General features: G+C 52.1%; 1 protein-coding gene across 1 annotated transcript; it reads left to right on the forward strand.

The window, feature by feature from the left end:
- The first annotated feature begins 298 nt into the window (after window positions 1–298).
- Window positions 299–6,983, forward strand: LOC137166549 (C-type lectin domain family 2 member D-like). The gene is made up of 5 exons (XM_067568321.1): window positions 299–527; window positions 2,230–2,337; window positions 4,169–4,356; window positions 5,386–5,489; window positions 6,365–6,983. The coding sequence occupies exons 1-5, from the start codon at window positions 299–301 to the stop codon at window positions 6,495–6,497; spliced, it is 762 nt and encodes a 253-aa protein (XP_067424422.1). The 3' UTR covers window positions 6,498–6,983.
- Window positions 6,984–10,049: the final 3,066 nt, after the last annotated feature.

Below are 10,049 nucleotides of genomic sequence, written 5' to 3' on the forward strand. Positions count from 1 at the left end.
CATCCTGTAGGCTCTGAGGACTCGTCTACACATATATCTGCATCTACTCAGTGGAGTGAAACTGGTGCAAGTGTGTATGTGGACACTCGTATTTCAGTTTATCTTCAAACTCTTCCTAAAGGACTTCAGCTGAATCAAATCAGCCTGGTTCAAACACTTGCACTGGTTTAACATCAGACAGTAAACTAAACCAGTGCAGATCTGAATATAGACCAGCCCTGAATCAGATGTCATGGCCCCTGAGATGGAGCTGATTGGAGCCCAGCACGTGTTCCAGGCTTGAGGTGTGAGAGGAGAGATGGAAGAAGGAGGGTGTCCCACTGATGAGGAACAGCAGCTAAAGGATGCCCTTAACCAGTGTGAACCTGTGGAGAAAAGATGGGAGCCAGGCGATGGGAAGAGGCTGGTCAGAGTCACTGAGGCATGTCCAGAAGGGGACACACATACAACGGTGCCTGAACCTGTTCAAACTACCACGTGTGGGTGCAGCAGGAAACTGAGTGTGCCAGTGAGCTCCTATGGAACAGGTACCCAGCTTGTCCCTGCTGCTTACACTTTGTGTGCCTGCATTTGGCCAAAGGTCTTGCAGTGGGCAGAGGTTGCTACCCCTCTGAAATCCTGGTCCCCCCCCCATCTCCCTCTGGTCCACATCACTTTTGTTCTCTGTGAAAAGTGAGAGGTGCACACCTGAACCATTGTATGGAAGCAAGACCCTGCGTGTGCATGAAAATGAACCCAAGTCTGGGAGTGGCAGGTAACACCATCTGCTCCTGCATTTCTGCTGGTGCAGCTGCTGTGCCTGTGATATGTGGCCCAGAGCTCTGGGGAAAGCTCTTCCTAAAGCTGCTGTGCAGAAAGAGGGAGATGGGGATGTTGAGCTCTCCAAATCTCACACATGCTGGAGCAGGAAGCTTCATCTCCCATGGGGGCAGCCAGGATCATTCCCCTGAGTACCCCTCTGTCGGTGTGTCACTGTCACTGATGGAAATCCCCTCTCTGTCCTGAGACTCAAGATTTCAAAGGAAACTTTCTTCAGACACGGAGAGTCAACAGTTGTAGGGAGTCTGAGAGATCGGACCCTTGTGTGAAATTTGGGGCAGGGGCAGAAAGGCCAGTCCTTAGTCTGGGGGACCTGAGGCTTGCTTCAGACTCTCAGCATAGAGGTTTCTGTATGTGGGGCAGGAAGAAGATAGATAGATCTTCCTGTTGTACATCTAATGCCTTTGATACTCTCCCCTTATGTAACTGCACTTAGATCTAGAGAAGGGGCCTTAGAAAACTCAGTGGGTCTGTCCCAGGATGGCTTCCCCCAAGGTCTCCCAGTGACTCCTCTGTTAAATGCTGTGAACCTGACGATATTGTAGCTGCAAATAGAAAAACTGAACCTTGTGTTTCTCAGATGGTCAGAGGCTGCAGTCTGTGCTGGGGATGTCTTCAGACGGCTCTGACACCAGATGGATTTTGCATGAGCTAAAGGGAGAGGCAGGGGGTGAGTGGCCCAACCTCTGACTTGTCTTTGACTGCCTGACATAATCCAGGAGGTTGGGTGCAGCTGGAGTAGGCAGGGACAAGGAAATCAGGTCGATATAACAGCCTACTTCACTCAAGGGTGTGAAAAATCCACAGCTTTGAAAGATTCAGTTTAAACCGATCTAACCCCTAGTGTAGACAGGACTAGGCTGCCAGAAGAATTCTCCCATCAACCTCACTATCGCCTCTGTGGGAGGTGGAATAGCTACTTAGAAAGAAGCTCCCCTCTCTGGCCCAGGTAGTGTCATCACTGAAATGCTACAGCAGCAGGTGCAGCATTGAGTGTGTGGGGAAAGTCTGATTATTTTTTCAATCTGCTTCTTCCCAGTTGAGGCCATAAAAAAGGTGAGTGAGTGACACATTCCCAGCACTTCTCTCCTCTGGTCAACTGTGAGCCGTGGTAGCAGATCTGAGTGTCTATGCAGGAGCAGTGGGAGAAATTCAACAGTCAAGTGGTATCTTTTAGTCCTAGGAGCCATTAACTTTGTGCTGGTTGGGAGAGTTTGGGGGTGATTTGGGACTGGGCAAGTTTATTATTGTGTTTAGCCCTCGGACTGGGGGCTGTAGTTACTGTCTGTACACAGATGGGGGAGGGACGCACTCTGAGAGTCACAATAGAGACTTGCTAGACCAACACTCAGACACTGATCCTGTTAATGTGTCTGCTCTCCAGAAGCTCTCAGGCTTTGTCTCTTTCAGGCTCTGGGTCTAACGTCAAGCTCAGGAAATGCACTTCCTGGCAAGTCCTAGTGCCAGTTACAGTCCCAGTTCTGATCATCATCGCTACCCTAGCAGCATTTCTAGCAGGTAAGGAGTTGGCCCACCCAGTCTCTGCTCCCCTGTTTCTGGGGAGGCAGGGAAGTGACTAACCAGTGAATCCAGTGTGTCTAAAATGGTTTGTCCTGACTTAGCTGTTAGACATAATAACTCTGCCTCTGAGCATTAACCTACTGTATTGGTCCTTCAGATGTGTCCTTAGTATTAGACCCAGGGTTAAATTTCAGAGACAGTGGTGTTTTGAGGGTCTCCGGCTCCCGGGGGCCAACCTCACATTTGCACCCTCCCCCCGCCTCACGTCCCTCTTCGCGTAAGGCAAGAGGGGTCTCAGCGCCTCCCCCCAGGTACCGCAGGGAGGGGGGTTTGTACCTGTGGAGGGGCATGAGGTGCGCGGTGGGGCGGACTCAAATGCATGCTTGACTCCGCCACCCCCCCGATCCCAGCAGTTCTGGCACACACCACCCGCCTACCCCCTGCAGGCCTGCACCTCGGTGCCAACTCGGATGGGGGCAGTGGGCTGGCCCTTCACAACATGTGTGGGAGGAGGCGTTGGGGTGCCCCTCAGAGCCTCTTGCATCTCCAGCCCTCCACCTGTTGCGAAGGGTCAGCCTGGCGTGACCCCCCCCCCCCCGTAGTTTAGCCCGTCACAACAGGTGGTGGGTGAGTGGAGTTTTCAAAAGGAGGTAGCCAGAGTCGAGGGGCATGCCATGAAGGTTGCGGGCTGCGGGGCTGGAGCGGCGGGTAGCTGCGCTCTGGGCTGGTCTTTCACAGTGGGCGGGGGTCATCAGAGTCTCCTGTATGTCCTAAAGGGCCAACCTGCCACCCCACCGCAAGCCAGCACCCGGGGGCCTGCCCCCCCACACCGCCGCTCTTCAGGGAGAATTTACAAGGAATTTGCATAACCCCGTCCCTGCCACTGCACTGGGGGAAGAAGGCGGGGGTGGGGCTTTCAAAAGGAGGTTACCAGAGTTGAGTGCCCCTTGAATTTCCCTGTGAGTTGGGACAGACTCACTTGCTGAAGGCTGTTGGGGCAGGTCCCAGCTGAACCGTCCCTTTAAAGGGTGACTTGGGCACTGAACCTCTTAAACTCACAGACGGTTCCCATTTCTTAGTGTCTGGTGCCACCTAGTGGCCATTCATGTCTCTGCAAACAGCACTTTGTAAAACTAATTCACATGGCTCCTAAACCTCTGCACAGGCTTCTTTTAAGCACAGGATACAATTCTCTGAGCTGTGCTAGTTCCTCCCACCCAGGGCTAGGAACATCACTCGAATTCTCAGGGGAACAGACTCCTACATTGAGCAAATCTCTGTTGGGCTGGCTCTAGCATCAGATTCTCTGGGAGCCTGTCCCTTGCACAGATTAGTGCTGTTGGGGTTTGTTCTTTAATGTGAGTCCAATCCCATCTTCATCCCAACATACAGCTCTAAAGCACAGAGCATGGCTGGGGAGCCAGCTGACTGGGTTAGCAGGATGTCCCTGGGTTAGCTGACCCAACGTCCCACACAATCTTTATTTTTATTTGGTTTGAATATTCGTCTGTGTCAGCCATTGGGTAATACTCCCCCTACCTTCCTGCTCCACGCCTTCATGGTGCATCTGGTGTTATCACACTCTGGTCTTGGTTGCTTGTTAGCTGCAATTTCAGTTAATTGGACCACCAAAACTAAGCCACTAATGAGGAGGGGGTCAGTTGCCCATCTTGTTTCAAATGGCCTATTTCCTCCCTCAGCACAGCTGCCAAGGGTGTAAGGAGCCAGCAGCCTGGATCTGAGGGATTCTCTCCCCTCATTTGCTCAGATACAGAATCAGGCTAGTTGGACACAGTCTCTGACCCTGTATTACTTACCTCATTTTCAGTGGAAAAATCCAAACCATCTCTGGCTGCTCTGGCCTCCCTTGCTGGGCCCTGCTGCCCGGAGGGCTGGATCGGATACCGAGGGAAATGCTATTATTTCTCAGAGACTGAGGGGAACTGGACCTACAGCCAGAGCCAGTGCTCTTCACTCAGCGCCTCCCTGGCTGGGATCGACAGTGAGCAGGAAAAAGTGAGCGAACAGCAGATGCTTTATCCCAGCAGACAGGGCTTGGCAGGGCTGGAATCAGGTTGGGCTCAGCCCCAGGGTCCCAGAAATTTCCCTGTTGCCTCTTATGCTGGGAAACCTGAGAGTGTTTCTGGCAGCCGAATCCCAGCCCTGGCTAGAACTGGGCTCACAGTCAGGGGTCACAGGGATGCCTCACTCCCAGCCCACCCTCCTCTTCCCCAGAGCCCCAGGTGGGAGGATCCCTCTCTGTAGGGCTGGGCTGGCCCTGGCCACTGGCTGCCTGTTTAGAACCTGCCTCCCCAGCTCACCACAGGCAGTGAATCCCTGGGGGGGCTCCATGTCCCTATCCGGGGAAGCACTAAGGCTCCTGGGCTCTGCTGGGAGTGAGCTCGGCCCTTTCTCAGAGCAGGTCCTGCCTGTTTGGCTGAGCGGGGGACGTTATGTGCAAAGTGCTGGGAAGGAGCCTGGCAGGTGCCAGCAATGCCAGAGTTGCCCAGACTGGAGAAGGGCAGGGGCAGGTCTGTCCATGCAAACATGAATGTGGGGATGGAGATGGAGGGGGGTGAAGATGGCCTCTGAGCAGCCCCCAGCTCCTGCATGTGTCCCCAGGCTCCCAGCTGAGCAGGTCCCAGTCTGAAGGGGCTTCCAGAAAACTGGGATTCTCGGCCAGCGATTGGCTCACTGCCTGAGGTTGGTGTCACAGAGCGGAGCTGCCAGCTGCTGTCCTGATGGCCCTTCGCTGGCCAGCTCTGACCCCTTCCAAACCTAGAAGGCGCCGGTGGAGGGAAGAACTGTTGCTCTAGCAGAATCCTGTCTTGTGACCCACAGCTAGTTCGTTTAGACTGTGACTTGTTCTCAGCCTCCCTGTGGCCTGGGCTGGGCTGGTGTTGTCGGACCTGGGGCTCTCAGCTGGCAAAGTACAGGTGGCCCATCCAAACCTGAACTTCTGAGCAGTGGCCACACAGAGCCACAGGGGCAGGCGAGCACCACAGGCAGGGGCCTAAATATAATTTGGTTTGTCTTATTTTGCAGGATTTCCTGCTGCGCTATAAGGGCTTCTTTGACCATTGGATCGGCCTCCAGAAGGAGCTGGGCCAGCCCTGGAGATGGCCCAACGGCACCGAATTCAACCTCCGGTGAGTCCCTTTCCCTCTAGTATCGTTGTCCGTGTTAGCACACAGGTGTCGCTGTGTTGCCAGTGGAACAAAAATTTATCTAACCAGAGAGGGTGCCACACACTGTGTGTATGAGTGACCTGTGGAATCTCCCCTTTGGGGTTGAGTGGTTCCTTCCCCAAATGGTTTACAATATAGCACAGTCCTGGACCCGGGGAAGGCTGCTACTCCGTTGGAGAGGACATTAACCAGAGCTCCCTTCCCCCAGTGGGCTGTCTCAGTGGAAGTTAAACTCCTTAACTCTTCTGAACTGCGTAGTATGGAGACTAGCGTCTTCTCTGCACTGTTGGTGTAACTTGAGGGTCTCTCCCTTGGAAGGTGCTAGACAGAAATCTCATTTCACTAATAAGAGTCTGTCCTGATGGCCTGTAGGGTCTGAAACAGGCTCACAACACTCTGACAGTCCCAGAGCTGCTTGGGGAGGATTGTATCAATCTCTTTTCCATGGGGAGCTGCTGCTGTTTGCTGCCATGTGAGAGAGGCCTGTGGAATCTCTCCCCTTTGGGCCAAATGGGACTGGAGAGAAAGGTTCGGTCTAGGTGAGAGCATCAGGCAAAGCTGAGTGGCGGGCAAGTCATGCCAAGTATTTACCCAGCATAAAGAGATCACTGGAAGCCCCAGCTGTGGTTTTTCAGCCCCCAGCCCCTGCTCCCTCTCCCTGCCCTGCAGTACCTGCTATTTTCCTACACTCTTACTTTCTCCTTTGCCATGGAGGAGTCTGAAATGGGACAGATGTCCCTGCTTGCAGCTCCTCCCTTTGCTGACCTGCCTCTGTGTGTAAGTGATGGGGAATGCCCAGCGCTCCCTGACTCCAGCCCCTGCTGTCTGTGTTGCAGGTTTCCAATAAGAGGAGGAGGCGACTGTGCATATCTGAGTGATGAGAACTGGGTCAGCAGCTCGAGGTGTGGCACAAAGAAACTCTGGATCTGCAGCAAACCTGATGCCCTTACAATGAGAGAAGGGACGTGACATGGAATCACAAGTTTGAGACTTTTGTGGACTCTGGAGTTCACAGGCCTTTCTGTGAGTGTCCCTCTGCAGTGCTTAGCTCCTGTTCCCCTGCACACTCACAGAACACTCAGATTTGCTGTTCCCAAAGGAATCGTACACATGAGCTTACAAGGTTCAATTCGGGATCACCCCTCTGGTTAACACACAGCACCTCGGTAAACTTACCCTGGTTTGCACTATAAATATATTATCAGTGAACAGAAATTCAAGTGAGAGAGAGAGAGTGTGACACTCTGTGCCTCAAAGCTGCCCCCTGGAACCCCACATTCAGCAGTGTCGTATCATTGTTTGTTACAAAATGTGCCTCGAGGTTTGATTTTGAAAGTCTTGTTCTGTTGAACATTAACATCCTGTTGGATTGTATGTACGATCTTCATATGTGAAGTGATGAAGTGGTGCTGTGCATGTTACTAAAATATGTGGTGAGGTGGGAAACCCCCAAAGCCAGCCTGTCAGGTGTAACAATGGCGTGAATGGCCAGACAGCATTAATGGCTCACTGACACCCAACAAGGAGAGAATCCACTACCTCAAACTTCTCAAACACGGGTGGACTGGGCATCTGGCAGTTCTGGTGCACTCAAGGGCTGGTGGGCAAATCTGCTCAGGTTACAAAGGCGGCTGCATGTCGACTAGCCTTTGAAATGGTGAACTGAATATTGAACTCCAGACTGTACAGTTCTGAGGTGCAGAGCTGAAGAGGAAGTGGCTGGTTCCTCTCTATTGTTGGTTCATGAATGGCTGGAGAAGGAATTCATGTACCTCAGTTGGGTGTGTCCCTGCGTGTGTCAGTGCATTACTGCTAGAGGTTTGTAGCTTGCTATCAGCATCACAGTGAGACAACAACCCACATGCTTTTTAGAGTCTAAACTTAACCCACAAGGCATTCTCCTCCCTCCTACAGGCTAGTTTATCTCTAGTCCTTTTCCCAGCATTTTTAGCCACGTTACTTGAGATCCCTCCCTTCCTAAAATCAAGCCCACTGGCACCTTGTCCTCACAGATTGAAGGATGCCAGGGTGTGTCTCTGCACTCCTCAATATCCCAGACTAAACCTTTGATCTTCACCTTAAAACAGCGTGCCCCTTCCCCGGCTTTTTACCTTTTCCTGTTAGTTTCCTTCTGAAGTCTCCATCAGCTCTTTGTTAGGATTTAACTCAGGATGTTAATAGATTCCTTTTGCAAGACACACAAGGGCCCACCATGAAGATAAATGTCACCTCCTATCTGCAGAAGTTTCTCTTCAGGTAGGCTATCTTCAAATGACCTGCCTTTAACAACAGGGCCTAGAGAACATACTTTCCAGCATACATGCACAACTTCTCACGTGTTCTCTAGACATGCATCTCACAATGGCTATGATCACCAGTATGATGCAGAATTCATAGGGGCCGACCTAGACATGCTGCAGGCCAAAGCCTTCCTACCTCAAGACAAGTTTCTATCCCTAGTATTGCTTATAGACACAGCTTAATGCAGCCCTCAGGTGCCAGCAGGTGTGCCTCCAGCTCCTGGGGCGTATGGCAGCCAGCCTGGCAGTGATTCCACACACCGGATTTCACATGCGCTGCCTACAGCTGTGGTTTGGCTCAGTTGACAGACTGGGCAAAGCCCTGTCACAGCCCACCAGGATCAGGAACTCCCTAGACTGGTGGAAGAAGCTGCCAATGCAGGCAAAGGGATCCCCTTTCTCCAGACATCACCTCGTAGGATGGGATGAGGATTTAAATAGCCTCACAGTGCAAGGCAAATGGTCACCTGTGGAGATATCCCTGCATATCAATCTTCTAGAGTTGAGAGAGGTCAGGAATGCTGGTGCCCACTGTCTCTCACTGATAATAGGATTGCATATTGTGACAGGGCCAGACCTGATGGCTACAGGTAAGTAGTGGAGGGAGCGGAGCGGCTACAGGACTTGGAGCAACCACTGCCACATATTACAACCACAAAAGTTACCAGAGACAAGGGGGTATCTGTTTGGCTACAGCCAGGGACCCAAGGCACAGGCCTGAGGGAGAACCCCTCCCCACCCAGTTCCAGGAAGCAGACTGCGAGCAGTGGGGCCAAGGACAGGTGATCCAGGGAAGGGGGTAAGTCACGGACTGGGCAGTTGGGAGACTACTCCACACAGGGTCCCTGGGTCGGGGCAGAGGGCAGGACCGGGCCCCCCCCTACTGCTCCCACCCAGGCATATCATAGCCGTAGCAGAAAGGGGCACAGTACCCACAAAAGGTCTGAACAAGTCACCCTTGCCACAATATAAAGATCCTAATGGACAACATAGTCTGCATCTTTTTTGTCAACGGCTGAGGGGGAGGGGAAGGAGTGGGCAGATCACCCTCTCTTTGCACAGAGACAATTAAACTATGGAACTAGTGCATCTCTCACAATGTCACCTTGTCCACAGCTGACTTCTCGGATACACAAAATACGACAGAGGACAAGCTCAGTCGCACATTCCTGCATGACCACAAATAGGAGATGCACCTGTCAGTACTTCACCACTTATTCACACAGTGGGGAACATCATCCACAGATCTGTTCGCCACTTACCAGAAGAAGAAGTGTCTGTGATTCTGTTCCAGGGCAGGGATAGGACAGCACTCTCTGGGCGATGCCCTCCTCCTCCCGTGGGACCAGGACCTTCTTTATGCCTTCCCCCTCTGTGTCCTCTCCTGCTGAAGGTCCTGCTGAAGTTCAAGAGGGACGGAGCTCATGTAGTTCTGATTGCTCCCTCCTGTTTGTTGCAATGTTGTGTATGGTTATGAGGCTTCGCTATGTAAAATTCCCAAATATGTGTCTAACGGTTTGAGACAAATCTAGGCAAAATTCTGCAGAGCTAAAGAGTGTGCTCTGCCGAGATGGAGGGTTCGTTATTTGAGATCTTGGTGTTGAGAAAGGAGCAGCCGGAGAACAAGTGCCCACACAATCGTTTATTCAAACAGCGCTTAAGCTATGAGAGTTACAAATCTTAAGCTATTAGCAAGCTGCTAGCAGTGCGACCTAGGCACTTACCACAATGAGGATGGGGAAGCCCGTTACCATCCTGTAAGCGAGCTGCAAGCAAGGAGCCGACCTGCCATTTAGCATCAGCTCGTACCCCGACGGATCTACAGAGAGCCTTGGGCAGGGTGGCACCCGGGGGTCTCTAATATACCCCTCTCCCTGATTCTAGAAATAAGCTCATTGGTTATATTTCAATCCGCTTAGGGATTGGGCCTTAACACTTGTTGTTCTTTCTATTGGCAGGTAGCTAGGGACCAATCTACAATGAGCTGTGGTTAGTTGTTTACTGCTAAAGCTGGCCCTTAGCTGGTTTAAACTGGTTCTGCAGTCAGCCTACTTCTGTTTTCATCCCAAGGGTATTTCCAGGCCTCAATGGTATTTCCAGCTCCCGAGGCCTGGCCTCTAGGCCTACTTTTGCTCATAAAGCCTGCTCTTGCTCCAGGGCCTGCTCTTGCTCCAGGGCCTACTCTTGCCATGCTAAGTTGGCCTCACGTTACAATGATCTT

This window comes from Emydura macquarii, unplaced genomic scaffold (genome assembly GCF_026122565.2).
Source record: "Emydura macquarii macquarii isolate MOO-44397 ecotype Brisbane River unplaced genomic scaffold, CSIRO-AGI_Emac_v2 contig_2875, whole genome shotgun sequence".
NCBI classification, from domain to species: domain Eukaryota; kingdom Metazoa; phylum Chordata; order Testudines; family Chelidae; genus Emydura; species Emydura macquarii.